Source organism: Stegodyphus dumicola, chromosome 1 (genome assembly GCF_044657685.1).
Source record: "Stegodyphus dumicola isolate Sdum_Otavi_A_Nest chromosome 1, ASM4465768v1".
NCBI lineage: Eukaryota > Metazoa > Arthropoda > Arachnida > Araneae > Eresidae > Stegodyphus > Stegodyphus dumicola.
In genome coordinates, this window is record NC_140768.1 from 31,461,094 (window position 1) to 31,479,237 (window position 18,144).

Consider the following 18,144-nt stretch of genomic DNA (forward strand, 5'->3'; position numbering starts at 1 on the left):
AAAATTAATAAAAACATGCGACACATCAAAATACATAATATTAAAATACTAAGAAACAATTTTAAAAAAATTAAGTTAAACAATAAAAACCTGTCTTTTTCAGGTACTAAAATACATTTGTATTAACTCTTTCCTGATTATATAGTTAAATTGTTAGTATCTAAAATACTTCATTCGAGTCTGTTAAAATACTGACATTTAATTTCAAAGTGGCTCGCGGACAGCACACTGTTATAATTTGAATACACAGCTTCACTCTCGGCTTTCTAATGGTAATTGTTTGTGACTGCAGTGTGACCAATTCTAAGACGAGTTAACAAAATTTCTGGTTTCTAGTAGACTCCCAGTATATACTTTAGGTTTGACGATTCTCAATGTATTCAGAAGCTGAAATTATTTCAGAGTAATTGCCATTTATTTAGGATTCTTCACCTGATGACCACTCTAACATGTTTGCATGAGACCTGCCTATTCGACAAAATGATTGCGCACTTTGCTATTATGTAATTAGCTTTCTTTATATCTAAATATTCGGGAATTGAGCAAGAACATATAATATTCATGGATGATTAAATTTTGAATTTGGATGATTAAAATTAAAGAAATACTATTTAAATCTCTTAGTGCACTAATTGGTTCAGTGTAAAATGCGAACTATTTTTTGGAATAGCTCATTGACGAAAGTGACAGCAAAACGCTCAGCAACTAATTCGGCACCAAATTCAGAGCAATGATCGTGCAGTCGGTTGGCCAATTGCGTAAATAGAAATGAAGTATTAATATTTGGGGTAAAAAAAAAAAAAAAAAAAAAAAAAAAAAAAACTTATATACTATCTCGTTAGTATTCGTCTTATCAAGATGATAGAAGACATTCAGAAGCCAAATTTGCAGGTTGGCCAAGGGGCTCACCAGCGGCCGAGCGGTAAAGTCGCTGAACACTGGTAGTTCGGTCCGAGGTTCGAATCCCGCGAACGGGCTGGCTGCATGGGTGTTTTCGTGGTTTTCCCCATGTGTAACGTGTATACGAGCCAGTTTCCCTTAGAAAGTCTTCCACGAAGACATCCCTTCTCTTAGGCAGATAGCCCTCGAGGCTTTGCCATAATACACACACACACACAGGTTGGCCAAAGCGTGTTTTCGATGTACTTCACTGCTTCTGCCTTCCCATCAAATATTTTTATCAAACGCCGAGTTCTTTTAGAAGACAGTATGCAAACAAGCAATGCTGCAAATAATAAATTATAACAGTCATCAAGACACATTTCCTTTGCTAATTTTAAGATGAAAAAATAATAACAGTAACATTTGCTTTGGGATATCCCTCTGTAAGATAATAAACGTCTATTTGAAAATAGTAATATTTAGACATAAAGACCAAAATTGTTTTAATATCTAAAAGATATGTAAAGTAATATAAACTGTAAACAGTTGTGTTTACTTAGTTGTAAAATATGTCCCAGTAACCTGATTGAATAATACTAATGTTATACTAATGTGCATTTCCAAAACTCCTGTGCATTTCTTCAATAAATACAATGCCGCTTTTGTGTTGCATAACCATTCATTTTCCTAGAGCTCTTTCTTTTAAAAATTTGAAATATTTCAGATATAAAACTTTTGCAAAATAATTAGAATAATATACATGCATCATCAAAAATTTTTCATATTAAATATAATTTTTTCAACGCATTTATTTAGTTTGTTCAAATGAAAACATATTGATGAAAATATGTTTTATTCAAATGATAACTCATCTTTAAATATTCTGTAACAAAGATATAAAAGTAGCCATTCTTTTCAAGACGTAGCCTTGATCGTTCTAGATGCTATGTAAGAGAAATGGATTCATACATCACACAAAGAGAAAATATGAGGTGAAATAGCGCAATGTGTAACAATTACTTGCTTCGAATTTTGATGGTGTGCTGCCTCAAAACGTCTTTGAAATCCCAAATTCATCAACGAATGACCAAAAATTAGTCATATGACTTTACCAACAAATGAGAACAAGCTTTATTGACATTTATGGAAATACGTTTCTATGGATGGAGAATGCCCTTAAACGAAATACATGTCCCCTTCGGGATTAGGAAGAATAACCCAGCTAAATAAATGCAATCATTAATCCTTTAAGAGCCAAAATGCCCGAAACGTCCCTTCATTCAAACGACCACAACCGCCCGAAACGGTCGAGACTGGGATGTTGTTTTCATTTTTCCCCAAAGGATGTAGTAGCAGGTGCAGTTTCCAAAAATGCATTGCATCGGTTTATTGCAGGCAGCCTGCCCTAAAAGGCTAATGGAAGCTTCTTTCTTAGGAAGTAGAAAGGATATCATTTGAAATCCTTACACGCCCTTGTGCGTTAGTTAATGGACTGGGAGGGGAAGAAACGATGGGGCGGGTAATGGACGGGAACGGGCGCTTCGGTATTTTAAGCATGGATGTTAGCGAAGGTTTTTTAATTTTTCACATTGTTGCATATAGTCGTTCTGTGTTTCATATACTCATGAAAAAAGATTTACACTCATTATTACCATTTCATTTAAACAAAGTAATAAAAATAATTTATATGAAATGCAACACAAATTTCTACTTACGTTTTTTTAAGAATTTTTGAATTTACAAATTTTATGCAAGCTGAAGTAAATATAAACTATTTTTATTAAGTTTTACCTGTTTTAGCAGTTCTTACCTGTATAATAAGCTCGATTGATTATATTTGCTGGTATAATATCCGGTCCTTTTTCTTCACCATCTGGCATGTCGTCAGTATCTTTCTTTAAAGGCGTCTGCGACCTGAAGAATAGGAAGTAAATAAAAGTATTAATTTAGTTTATTATAAGAAACCAAATGGAAACCTATTCGCAACTCAATGAGAAAAATTTATATTCATGAAATTAAACATATGTATAAAATAGTATAGTTATTTTGATATCGAAACATTAATGAAAGATCTTGTCCATCAAAATAATGTTTATTTTTATTTCATGTATCACTTTAAGTCTTCCTGTTAGCTTAACGTTTTTAAAGATCGTGTTTAAGTTTCCATAATCCTCTGAATGTTAAATCATCACTCAAGTCACCATAGTTACACAAAAGTTGGCTATAAGGTTGACTATACGCAAAATAGATTATATGCAAATCCCTAATATGATGCGTTTTATATTTTCATTAGATGTTGCGTTCACAACAGCAGATTCGACCGGTAGCGAAAACCGGTTCTTCCAACGTGTCCCGTTCACGGGGGACAAGCATTAACTGCCTCGCCGAATTGGAGGTAAAACTTGGTTGAATGTTCCTTACCTCTCGGGAGCAGGGCAAATAGGGAGGTTTTCCATACTATACTGCGCGGTTCACATAATTTTAGTTACTGCTTGCTGGACTGTCAGCGAAACAGTCGCGCTGATAGATGTCTGGGGATGTGATAGCATGCCCCCAAAAATTAGATAGAACTGTACAAGATACAGAAATTATAGACAAATACAGACAAGGTTATCTGATGCTAGGTATTCCAGAAATATCGTTCAAATTAAAACTAAAGTTAAGACAAGTGCATATCGGCTTCAACGCAACAAGGGACTCGGTACCTTTTTTTTTTTTTTTTTTTTTTAATTTAAGCATTTTCATCTACTTTTTATGAATATTATTAAATAGTTTGGTGAGACAAAATAATTTTAAGCTGAAAAAAAGTTTTTGCTAGTATTTTTTTAATTTAAATTTTTGAAGAAAACTTTTACAATTAAAATGTCTTTCTTCTCCTACAATTTTCAATGTCTCCCCCCCCCCAATTTTTTATTGTATTTATTAGAACAAATTCCTTGAAGTTCTTAGTAACTTCAAGGAATGATTTTGCAATTAATGCATTAGTTTCTGATTTGAAAAAAAAAAAAAAAAAAAAAACCTTTTATCTAAAATCTTTAAAACAAATATGATCTCAGTCACATTTTTATTTCAAATAATTTTTTCTTTCAGTATTTTGCAAAACTCATTCTTGTTTCTATAAAGTATATAATTTTAAGTAAGCAGTAAACATAATAAAAAATTTAGTCCATACCTGTATATGTTTTAGGACTTTAAGTAAAAGGATATATTGAAAAAAAAAATGCAAAAGGTTTCTTAACTGTCTAAATAGACATTTAATCATTTCAAATCTTTAAAATTGTATTACTGAATTTCAATACACACATATGTATATAAATCAAACCTAGTGCTATTTATTCAATTGATAAATATAAACATAAATTACAAACCTTTTATTAAAACCTTATGTGTCCAGAAAAATTGCAAAAACTCAGAAAACGCAAGCAGAATTTTTCTTTACCTGTTTTTGTTTTGTAAAAGACGTTCAAAACAATTTTAATACATCAATTAATTATAATATTATTGCGTGCGTACGGGTTTGTAATAGATTGATAATAGTTCGTAAATGATTGTCATTGCACTCAAATCCGATGATAGCTTAATTAAATTTATTTTATGAATATAAACACTTCAAAATTCTGGAATTTTCCACAGAAATACTCGTACAAGTGTTTAGAATATCACTAAGTATAATCAGTAGTTATGCTTCAATCTAATAAGAACGTTAAACACAACGGAATGCAAAATGCATCTTAAGAGAAAGTTAACTCAGAAATATCTCCAATCTCGCGCTGAAGTAACAACTGGAAACAATAACAACTTATATAGCATAAATAATGTCATAAAAATAGTGTAGTATAATGAGATTATTACTATGAAACCGATGTTTCGAATTGATGCCCAAGAAGAACCAATATTTCCCATTCTGCGTCATTGCATATCTTTCAAAAAAGTAAAAAAAAATCTTCCAATTAATTTCCTTTATCATTTTTTTAAATGCGAAAAGTTTGTTTTATAAGCTGTGAAAACGACGGAAGTTTGTAGCCGATATATTTTTAGATATGAAATTTTAAAACTAATATGCGTCAAAAAGTCTAAAAATATGAACGATTTTCAAAAGTTGTCCCAAAATATTTTTAAAAAAAATTACCCTAAAACTTTCATTTATTTTTTCCCTCCACAGTGTGTTATGGTGCAAACTGTAATTTTCTGAAATTCTCAGTTTATTTGTTAATATTTGCAGAACGTCGTTTCAACTTTAAATTTGAAAAAAAAAATCTAATCCTCTAAAAATCAAAAACGTTGCACCACATCCACAAGCAGTGTTTCATGTACAAAGTTTGAGCTCTATATCTTATTGGGAAGCAGTTTAAAAATCCATGACCATCTTTTAACCATAGTGACAAGCACCAAGAGTAAACTAAATAACAGCTTATAAAATAATAATATTAATAATTAAAAAGCATATATTTTTCAGGAGCCATTACGAAATTTCAGGTACCAGTTGCGAAAGTACAGATTACAAAATTAACAACAGTAAACAGCGTTAAAAATGTGTAAACAGTATTAGAAATCTGCCAATTCGGAGACGTGATTGTTCACAGAGGCTTAGGTGTAAAGGGGAAGGAAGACGGTGGTCTTCTGAACGGGTCTTAAAGACAAAACTCTTTCATGCCTCCTTTTTATCCCCTAACGGCAGCTGTGCGAAGGAGCGTTGCATGCGAACGGGGCTTTAATTCGATGATGCAGGCTGAACTACTGTTTAAGATTGGTTGAGATACCCTAGTTTTCACAAAAAATGTAAGGAAAGTCCAGAAAATATGCCTCTTAACAAAAAATGTTTAACAGAAGTGAATGAAAAACCCTTACTTTAGGGTTGTTATGTAAGAATACATAGCTATCCTACACTGAATGTTCATCTGGAATTACGTAACAAGAACATTTCTTCTTTTGATCGAATTCTTCATGTTGAGAGATTGGTAAGAATGATATTCTATAAACTGCTTTTTGAAGCTTTCAAATATATGGCAAAATTTTTTTACTAAACTTTTGCACTATTTGAAAATTCTAGTTCTTTTGCCTTTTCTATTAGCAAAAGCGAATAAATGATTTCCGCCTTTAGAAGGTTAAAGTTATTGAATATGTGAAGTGAATTTCAATGCAATCGACCTCCTCTACGGTCTGTTCCTTAAGATATCCTCACAATTACTAAAAAAAATATTCTTGTCAAATTCGTAAGTATGCCAGATGCAATTATGATTTTGAAGAAAGGCGAAGTAGAATGGAAAAGTAAAAAATAGTTCTGATAATAAATTCAGTAATACATTTTGAAGTAATAAATAATTACCATTGAGTAATTCAATCTTAAAATCTGTTTTGATAAACTATAGTTCAATATCTTTCAACGAGTTCATAATTTTTTACCTAATTTAATGTTTTACGATTAAATTTACTATGCTGAAAAATTAAATTCTTTTAAAGAAAATTATTCCAAGGCATTCAAATAATACATACATATTCAATTTATGTATTTAATAATAATACATACATATTCAACTATAATATACATAAACATATGTTACGGTGAAACACTGAATCTGGAAAATGTAGACTTTCACCTGTGTATGTCGACTTTCACATAGTCGCTTGGTGCATGTCCGAAATATTTTCCAAATACTCTTTATTTCTGACTTACAGCGGTAAATGTTGACATTAGCCATGTACTAATGGTGAATGTTGAACAAATAAGAATATTATATTTTCTTCTTCGTCATTCAGTTGCCAAAAAAACGCATCATCGACTTAAAATAAGAACTCAAGAACATAAGAACTTAAAACTCACAGTACACTGAAAATGAGAAAGGAAAATAAGAGAAGTTAAAAACTTACTAAATTATATGATTCAAATCTTATTTATTGCAACAATTTAAACTATTATGACACTTTGAATTGCACAAGAGGCCCTTGCTTTTACAACTGTATTTATTTGTGGAACACTTTCTTTTACAATGACAGCGTGCACATATACTTCTCTCCTTTCGACCTACACCAGAGCATATCTGTGATTGTCGACATACACCGGTGAGGGCCCGAATGTACCAGAATGTAATGCAATATTCGATCTTTCACCGACTTATTTGGTGAATGCTGACATTCTCCGGTGAAAGTCGACATTCTCCAATTTCGGTCTTTCACGGTAGCATATATATTTCATTATAAATAAATGCACATATTTATTCGATGCTATTCAAAATTACGTTTTATCGACTGTGATGATTAGAAGTTGTATCTTCACTATTTACCGCTTTATTGTTACCTTAGTTTATATTGAATATTTGTGTTTAGAATGTTATATTATTCTAATTTATTTTTTTTTTAATTTAACACTTGCATTTTAATTGGACTCTTCAAAACACTTATTTATTTCGCACATCTTCCTTCATACTGTAGTTACCAAAAGAACATCAAGCAATATAACACCATTTGACATATTTGTTCTCAGGGAATAGAAATACCACGTACGAAGCATATTTAACGGAATTAGAGAGACAGGATGTTGAGGAAAACTTTTAATTTAAATAGGAAAGAAAAAACTCAGCACTGTGAGGCATTGCGAAAGAAAGCTTATTTTCCGGTCTCCCTTTTCTCTCGGAGAAATATCAAATAGATTAGGATTACCAACACCAAACCCAGAAACGTAATTCCACCTCTTTCGTATATATGATAGCTTACTAAAATCTTATTTAAAATATATCCTGCCCCCATATACGAGAAAGGGCATTTGTATACTCGAAAAGATTCAGAAAAGTCAATTAGGAGGGTTCAAGGATTATGAGAATGAAATCCCCGGAAAAAAGATTATTACAATAACTGAAACTATATCCATACGCAAGAATGTAAGGCTTCAAGTGATCAGATTTTCCTTTGTAAAAGTATAAAAGGATTTAGCAAAGCTACACGGAAATACCTATTTCTGCTCAGCGGTAACAAGGGGTCGTACTGTAATTTAGTTCTTTATTAAACTTACTGTTAAACGAAATGCGTTATTCAAATAGAATCGAATTTTATTTATCTGAACTCTAGATATACTCAATCACAGTTATTTGGATAACACTTAATCTTTATAAACGTTACGTTTGTTTGCCTATTTTCCTACAAGCTTTATTCTTATTTACTTCAGATAAATCTGTAACAAAATAGCGATTCAGAAATCTAAGAAAATTTTTGCTTTTTTATTTCATTATTTTTGGCGCATAAAAATAAATCTTACTTCAGTTTTATTTGAATAGAAATTTGCTAACTTAGTTTGAACAAAAGTGCGTTTGGATCTGTGAAAATAAAAATTTATTTTAACAAACATAAATCAAACGAAAAATTTTGCATACAGTTTAAGGGATTTTAAAATAAAATTTAGTTCTACTTTATTTTAAGTGACGGGAAAAGGTGAGAGTGTTTAGAAAAAAAAAAAAAAAAGAAAGAAAGAATTATCTTGAGCTATTTATTCAAAAATGTTGAGGATTCGTTTTTAGAAAATAAAGCGAAATCAACACTTTTTTTTCAATTATTGTGCAATTTCTTCTTGAGATAAAGGCAATAAATTGGTAACTTTCTTGGTAGCATTACCTTAAATATGTACTTAGCTCATCAAGGAGAAATAATACAAGTAATTAGCTTTACGTTTCTAGAATCTGAGTAGGTTGTCATCACAGTTGACCCTGTTATTTGCAACTCTGCTATAGGTTTTAGTTTCATAATACATAAGCAACGATATATAGGTTGTCTATGAATGAATGGTGCGGTTGTAACACTTAAATGCATGTGGTTGCTATTTGGTATCATACTCATATTTAGTCATGTAAATCAACTCAAACACAAATTTTAGCTTACTGTATAGTGAAACCAATTGGATACATACTGTTTACATATATAGTTTTGAAATTTTCATTGCAGTGGCACCACTAACGATGTAACGGTCATTATTGTGAGTGATGTGTAGGGTGTGGATATTATTTGTGTTTACGAAATATTGATTTTATGTTTGCTGGTATTTTGATGTATCAAAGTTTTAAAATTATTTGAACAAGTTTATAGGGTATGTATGTTCATAAGGTATAGGTACATAAAATTGGTATTACACATTTGCTTATCATATATTTTTTTGTAAAAGCTAATAATATTTTTTTTTAAAAATTGGAATAAAATCTTAGTTTAGATTTTTATTTAGTATATTTCCTATTTTACTTGATATATATTCTAATGTATTTTTGACTTTAAAAATAAAAATAAAAATTCATACATTTAAGGGTAAAAATTAATAATAAATTGATGTATTACTTTGGTTACAGCCGAAAACATCGCGGCAAAAACATCGCGGACAAAAACGTCTCGGAGAAAACAACGCAAGGCGAAAACTTCGTGCTACAAAACATCGTGGAAGAAAACATCGCAAAGGGAAAACATCGCGGTTCTAAAACATCGTGGTACAAAACATCGTCGTCGAAAATAAAGCGGTTTAAAAACTTCGCAGTTTAAAAACATCGTTGTCGAAAATATCGTGGTAAAAAATAAAGTATCTACAAATCATCGCATGACGATAACATCGCAGACATGCTTTTTTCAGGCTTTAATAACTGTAAATGGATATTTTTATAATGATTTGTGAGCGCAAGAGGGAAAGAAGGATAATTTTTACTTTCATATTTTTTATGCACTAATAGAATCTCTCAATAGAATTTTAAACCGACATAGTTAACTAACAAAGGCCATTAATAAATCATTTTTATAAAGTTTTTACGTGTAATTTTTCATGAAAAGTACAATCTATAAATTGCATTTAATTAATCAATGCAAAAATTTAACTTTTTCAGCAAAAATTTATTAGTGTATAAAAAACTGTGAAAGTAAAAATTATCCTTCTTTACATCTTGCGCTCACAAATCCTTATGAGAACAATATTTCCATTTAATGTTATTATAGCCTGAAAAAAGCATGTTTGCGATGTTATCGTCATGCGATGATTTGTAGATACTTTATTTTTTACCACGATATTTTCGACGACAATGTTTTTAAACTGCGAAGTTTTTGAACCGCTTTATTTTCGACGACGATGTTTTTAAACTGCGAAGTTTTTGAACCGCTTTATTTTCGACGACGATGTTTTGTACCACGATGTTTTAGGCCTGCGATGTTTTCTCTTTGCGATGTTTCCTCCCACGATGTTTTGTAGCACGACGTTTTCGCCTTGCGTTGTTTTCTTCGCGACGTTTTCGTCCGCGATGTATTTGCCGCGATGTTATCTGCGGACACCATTACTTTACCCGTGTAAAACCTACACCGCAAGCATTTAGAACTGTCCAAGTTTCTCATGTGTTACCTGATGTTTGCTTGTCATGCTTACTGCGCAGCCGCAACGTCAGTTTCGAAGATGGCGCCGCAACAGGAAGAGACTTTCTGTGTGCTACGTTTTGAGGTGTCTAAATCTATGGTTTCAGAGTAGCGTCACGTTTCCTGTGCGGTGTCCCACTTTTCTTCAAACAAGAAACTGTGATCGGTTACTCATTCTACACATGTTGAAAACCTGGTTTTTACCCTAGCTGAGCACCGAGTATGATGATTACATTTTTCAAATGGACGGTGCTTTGCCCCATTTTCACAAGAATATACGAGGGCTTTTTAATCGTGTTCCTTAATAACGCTGAATTGGACGTGCTGCAAACAGCAGGCAACAAGCATCTCCTCTAGCCATCCCGTTCGCCAGTTTTAACACATAGGATTTCTTTCTTTGGAGGTTTCTTAGAATACCGAGTTTATGTACCGCCAATGCCCGTGTCCCTTAAGGAAGTTTGTGGTTGGATAAAGTATGCACGGCAGATCGTCGCGGTGAACATGCTACACCGAGTATGGGAAGAATTTGATTACCATGTAGTTGTGTGTTTTGTGACCAAGAGAGCACATATTGAACGATTGTGCTTAATGCATCAAAAACTTAGACAGTTGCCGCTGCTTATGCTGTAAGCTTGCCCATATAAAGAAACACATTGATTTATTTTAATTTTTAAAACGGAACCATTCATTTATAAACACCCTCTACTATTATCGAAATTATTTTGAAAAAAAGTTTAGATTAAAAAGTGGGAATCAATTTTCAGAGAGATTTCATCAGTTTTAATGAAAAGGATAGTCTTGGTAGAGGCACACCATGCAGGTGTCAGGTTTCCCCGCAGACTTTTCATATTTATTTGCTTTGAAATATCCATAGGTACTTTGGGAATTCGCAGGAATATAGGTACTTTCGTAGGAATATAGGTACTTTGACCTGAGGACGCTATTTATTTTTGCAATTGATATCACTGAACAGCAGTCTTTTACCTAGTTGATCCTTTAGCTCTACAAAGTTTCCCCTTTCACTTGTCAGCAGAAATCTTCCCTTAAAAGATATTAAAAAAACTTTGAAATTTAATTTAGGGAAACTAGTAGATAAGGTAAACTTTAAAATAAACTAGCAGACAAATGACTTCCTTTACAATTATTAAAAATGGTTTAAGTAGTGAGGCGGGTCATGAATGCATATAAAGGATATAGATAATACTCTATATCATAAAATAAACACGAACCTACCCGAATCAAAACTAAACAAACTTAAAGAATATTGGCAGAAATTAAAATTAAGTTTTGCTTTTTGAAAATGATTTAAAATAATTTATGCGAAATTTTAATTTAATTTATCATGTCTTCCAACATATTGCATTTGAGCTCTGATTTATGAAAATCTAAGATTGGTCTTCCCTGTTTTGCAACAAATAATTTTTAATACGATGTGTGGTTCCCTCTGACTTGAAAAGATGACAGAAACATTAATTTCAAGTCTTTCTTTAATAAAAGTTTTCAACCCACTTGATGAAGACATAAAACTGCATGTCATTTTTCCACATTTTAGAGATCCTAGAGGTTCCGAGGAGGCATTCGATATAATTGGTTTTAAAACTTTTAAATTTTGATGTCTGTTGCTAATAATTTATACTTTTTCTACTATTAGTCTAAAGCATAAATCTTATACCTCTACTGACAAGAAAGTAATACATTTTGTAAACAGGGTATCTAAACCTATGATATGGGTCTTTTTGAGTTATGCCTACGTATCTCGCATAACTCAAAAACGAGTAGCCTCAGAACGTTGAAATTTTGTATATAGGACTGCTATAACATGTAGATGTGCACCTCGTATTTCGGTTGCAATCGGCCGCACCAAACGTATATAAATATATTTATATATATATTCAATCTGTTACCCGGTTCAGTGATTTCAGTTTCTTTACTCCTATATGTTGTAAATGGTACATTTTTTGCTTTCAAAATGATTGAATTAGGTTGCTTTTATTTCCGGTTAAGGTTTTTATGCCTTTAGTAAATCTGTGTGCAATAATTTTAGAATTATCAACGATTTTAAAGTTGTTTAAGTGCCGCTAAGCCTTTTTTTTCTATGGCGCCCATTGATTGTTTATATTTGAAACAGCAGACTAGTGGATTTGTTGCCCATCTAGAGAAACTTAGCTTCGCAACATCAAAGATAACGCCTTCATTTATTATTGCCAATTAAATCATGCTTAATCCTTTCTGGAATATCTATATTAAAATTTATAAATGCCTATATTAAAATGTACTTCGTAATTTTTAATATAGATATTTTGAGTTTTTATGTATTTTTGCCTTCTCGCGAAGTGAGAACTGAATTAATTGAATGAGAAATACTCAATTGTCTGTGAAAAACTGTTTCTTTTTTTGTTTTGTTTGCTTAATTTCTTTTATACATCTTTCTGGCTTTATTATAGTATTTGAGTAAAACATGTGGCAACGATTAGATAATTCTGTTCTTTAAATGATATAAATTGTGTGCATTATGAGTTCGTCAATATTATCACTATAATATGAACGAAATATAGTACTGTTAAGTGAATCTAGCGCCAGAGTGTCGCTATGGTAAACAAAAACTAGAGTGAATTTTAAAGAAGGCATTTATTCTATTCTGGTTTATGCGCTGTCGGCGAAGTAGATTTAATTCAATCCAATACGTTTAAATGAAATGCAAGAAAAAATGCGTATATTTTAATATTCCGTACAAGGAAGTCATGTGGTGTACACATCAGATTTTTTTTTTATTAATCCAAATGGGCAATTTGCCCAGGAAGGACTATTAATTTCGTTTTGGCAATTTACATTGAAAACTATAAACGGAGAACCACTTGTAAAATATTAGATTCCTGTATTATATTTAAAGACATTAATTTAATGCAACGGTATTCAGAGCCACAAAATTTGAAGAACGTAATCTTCTATAGAATATAGGCGTGTGGAAGCCAATTTGAATTTGAAATTTGGTTTATTATCGATTTGATATTTTGTTACAATTCAACGAATTTTCGATTAAGAAACTAAACAATTCAAAACGAGCAATGGCAACAATACGCGGAAAAAAAAATATATCTGGCACGTGAGACTATGTATCGGAAATTCTAAAGATATGCTCATTTTAAAATTATTTTGCGATATTGCTGTTGAACTGAATTTTATGGTTAATAGATAAGGGTAACATACTAAACGTTGAAAAAAAGGCCCCTTTGGGCGTAATTTAAAATCTGAAAGCTTTCAGATTTTTTTTTTTTTTTTTTTTTTTTCTATTTTAAATTTCAGATTTTTTAAAAAACATTTTTAATTCTTAAAAATATTTTACTTATTTTTTACTTATGGTTTGTTGAATACAAAAGCCTGAAGTCTTCCCACTATCGAAGAATGTTTGATTAACAGGAAATATTTTCCTGAATGGATATTTTACGGTAACATCACAGAAATCAATATACTATTTAATTTTTTTAATTGAAAAACAAAACAAGAAAAAGAATATCATGAATGTAAACACAAATTTCAATTCATTCAGTCAAGAGGAAATAAATTTCTATTAAATGTATTTAACATAAATATCATCATTTCATTGCAATAATACTATTTTACAAAACGTAGTTAAGAATTATATTTCAGTCATTTAATTTAAAATCCCTCTATGCTTTTACAATCTTATTCTCATATTTTCTAATATCTAAATGAAAGTGCAGATAATATTTATTCTATGTAAATACGTGATTTTAAAAATTAAGTCTAGAAATGCGATGAACAATAGCATATTAAGTTACGATATTTTTTTGGTGTTTTCATTTCAGTAGTTGGTATTATGTTACAATTATTGTAGTTTGAAATGCAATTAGAATATATTTTTCTTGTGTACTTTAAAATACATTAATTATTATAATTAACTAAAAATGTAAAAAAATGGATTTAAAGTTCGAATTACTGCCACAAACTCTTTTGTAACATGATATCTTTTTAGTACATATTACTTTCTCTTTTGATAATAAATTCACCTACAATCGAAGGAAATAAGAGAGAGAAAGAAAGAGAGATTCTGCTTAACCATACTCTTTTGTATCTTCTATTATTATTTTAATCAATTAACTTTTAACAAGCTCTCATTCTACGACATGTTTATTTAAGGTACTGAGCTATTCTCATTGTTTTAATTAACACTGGGAAAACGCAAAAAAATAAATATAAATGGACAATTTAGCGTATAAATAAATTCTTTACCAAATTATATAATGTATGCAAGTAGAGAGAGAATTAACGATAATTCGAATAAGGCTGCAAATGCTTTTAATTATCAGTTATGAATAATATAATTTAAATTTGTTCTTTATTTAACTAACCGGTTTTATTACTGAAAAGTATAGAAAGGTTTAAACTATTATAGAGCGCATTTCTAGCTTTCAAACAGCTAGATAAATAATTTATTTCATTGCATTTTTAATAGTAGTAACTTTAAAAATGCAATGAAATATTAAGTCATACTGAATGACAACATTCTAGATACAGTTTATCTGAAAGCCGCGTTGAAGTAAAGTTGCAACAACAATAACGATACTTGCCAGAACGGTTACAGCCGAAAACATCGCGGACGAAAACGTCGCGGAGAAAACAACGCAAGGCGAAAACGTCGTGCTACAAAACATCGTGGGAGAAAACATCGCAAAGAGAAAACATCGCAGTTTTAAAACATCGTGGTACAAAACATCGTCGTCGAAAATAAAGCGGTTCAAAAACTTCGCAGTTTAAAAACATCGCCGTCGGAAATATCGTGGTAAAAAATAAAGTATCTACAAATCATCGCTTGACGATAACATCGCAGACATGCTTTTTTCAGGCTTTAATAACTGTAAATGGATATTCCCATAATGATTTGTGAGCGAAAGTGATGTAAGGAAGGATAATTTTTACTTTCACATTTTTTTATTAACTAATAAATTTTTGCTGAAAAAATAAGAAGGAAACTTAAGCATAGAAAATTAATTGCAACTTATAGATTATACTTTTCATGAAAAATTACAAATAAAAACTTTATAAAAATGATTTATTAATGGTCTTTGTTAGTTAACTATGTCGGTTTAAAATTCTATTAAGTGCTATAAGTTGCATTAATTTTCTATGCTTAAGTTTCCTTCTTATTTTCTCAGCAAAAATTTAATATTTAATAAAAAATATGAAAGTAAAAATTATCCTTCTTTCCATCTTGCGCTCACAAATCATTATGGGAATGTCCATTTACAGTTATTAAAGCCTGAAAAAAGCATGTCTGCGATGTTATCGTCATGCGATGATTTGTAGATACTTTATTTTTTACCACGATATTTTCGTCGGCGATGTTTTTAAACTGCGAAGTTTTTGAACCGCTTTATTTTCGACGACGATGTTTTAGAACTGCGAAGTTTTCTCTTTGCGATGTTTTCTCCCACGATGTTTTGTAGCACGACGTTTTCGTCTTGCGTTGTTTTCTCCGCGATGTTTTCGTCCGCGATGTTTTTGCCGCGATGTTATCGGCGGACACCTGCCAGAACATACGAATAAAAATGGGTAACGATATGTAATGAACCGCCCCCCCCTCAAATTTTAAAAGACGTCATGACATTACAAAATGACAAAAATAAATAATTTTCATTTGCGTATACGTAGCATATCTTTAGAATTTCGATAGACAATCTTGAGCGTTGAAGATAAAAATGTTTTTCTTTGTCGCACAGTGTTGTCAATGCTTGCTTTGAAATAATTGAGTTTGTTAGTAAAAAATTCTTTAAATTTTTTTTAATGTAAAATAAATAATAAAACCAATCCAAACTTCAAAATTCGGGCTTCCAAATGCCCATGTACGGGTGGAGGACTACGTTATTCAAAATCTTATGGCTCTAGGTATCGATGTTTTTTCACAACGAGAGGAACATACATATATTCATGCAAATTCTTCATTTTTCAATTATTTTAAATGTAATACAGAGTGATAATATTTTGTGGGGACAATTTGAAAAGCGATGCTTCTCTTTTAGCGATTTGACACAAAGTGATGTTTCGAGATTACTAGTCCTTTTAGGCTAACGCCACTTCGGGCTAATAAAATAAAATAAAATTATGGAAGAATTCAGAGTTTTAATATCACATTAGAGGGCTTGTTAATTTTTTTAACCTCTCGCTAGATCCTCAATTTACCAATATGCTTTTGGATTCAGTCCTGAGAACGCAATGTTTTCTTTCGTTTTAGCGTTTTTGTTGTAAGCTATCACTCTCTTCCCTCTTTTGCTACGTAAAATTAAATAGAAAGAATACAAAATTAAAAATGGGCAAGGAGTTAAGGTACTGGTGCCATCTATTAATGAAACAAGAAAACTAAAACATAAATATCTTTAAAGGCTGAAGGTGAAGATGGTATGGAATTAGGGTCGTTAACTAGAACAGAAAGATATTTTACAATGTGAAACGTCTCTAGAAAATCTAATTCACCTATGCAAGATATGTTTTGAATAATTTTGGCTGCAGAAAAATGAAAAGTTTGATTTTCGGACCAACAATGCTGGGCAACAGAGGACTTATGTATTTGCCTCTCCCTAACATATACCTCATGTTTCTTAACACAAAATTTTAATGCTCTCTAAGTTTGACCAATGTAAATAAACCACAGTGGCAAGAAATCCTGTAAATACTCTAAGAATTCAGATCCGGAATGGGTATTAAGTATGTAATTATCCTTAAGTATGTAACTCGGAGTTTTATTGATAGGAGAATAAACTATTCGAAAGTTAAATTTCTGTAAAGTACGTGCAGTTTTGCAGCTATTGATGAAAAGAAAAGAATGGCAACATAATCTGTATAATCTCCTAAAACAAGAGCGTGACCTTTGGCGTGTTGAGATGAGAAATTTTTTAACTGCTTTTTTAATGATGTTGGGTGAAAAGCCCCTGTCAATTGTTATGGATTTTAAATAACTTAATTCTTGATCAAAAGCCAGTTTAGAGGAGGAAACCTGAAGTGCACGGAAAACAAAGGAATAAAATGAAAATAAGAGGAATCTTGTATTTTTTGCTTAAAATTTATACATTTTATAAAACACTGAATAATATTTTCCGCATTAGATCAAGCAGCTTAATCCAAATTTAGGTTACACCAGGTATGTAAAGCATTGCAAGAATTACAGGAATGTTGTGTAACAAATTTAATATAATTAAGTGAATCATAGAAATAAAAATTTTAATTCGTAAATATTCAAAATTTTAGCTACACAACAAGTTTGGATATATTCATTTAATTGGCTTATTAATTCTATTGCAATCTATATGGGTTATTTGGTTTTACGCGAACAGCGTCTACAATCTTGTACACTCAGACAATGGATATAGGTGAATTTTCATGTAATAAACTCATATTTCCTGATAAAAATTAAGTCAAACTCTTAGTATTTAATATCAATAGTTGCAGAAAAATTAGCTCTTTAATTTGATGTAACTTTTGTTTTCCTAACTTCAATTGCATTTTAGTTATGAGCTTTTAATTAATAGATTTTTACCGTTGTCATTGTGATTTCTATTCTGGGGGAAGAAATCACCCTCTTTCCGGTAAAATGGTCGTTTTTTCGAGTTTTCAGTGGACTTTCTTTGGGACTGCTTACAGGGTTATTGAAATTCCACGTTTCTCCCTTTGCGAGGCGTGGCTGGTTGGCGAGTGGTTGGAGACTTGGAAAATCCGTTAGGTTTTCAAAGAGGTTGTTTTGGCGAGATTGTTATGCTGAGGTTGGAATGCTGAGGTTGCAACTCGTTTAATTTTTGGCGGGGCGTGAGCGTTGCCAAGTTGGTGTTCCCGCGCGTTCCTCTTTAACGGGCGGTTTTGAGGGACAAGGTCACTTTTTGGACTTTTGAC

At 31.4% G+C, this 18,144-nt stretch overlaps 1 protein-coding gene across 1 annotated transcript in view; it reads right to left on the reverse strand.

Annotated features, from left to right (window-relative positions):
- Positions 1-18,144, reverse strand: part of LOC118192559 (neural cell adhesion molecule 2-like) — a 585,775-nt gene that overhangs the window by 53,926 nt on the left and 513,705 nt on the right. Inside the window, exon 11 of the mRNA XM_085810465.1 lies at positions 2,693-2,796. Coding sequence (XP_085666591.1) covers positions 2,693-2,796 — 104 coding nt within the window. The remainder of the gene's footprint in view (positions 1-2,692; positions 2,797-18,144) is intronic.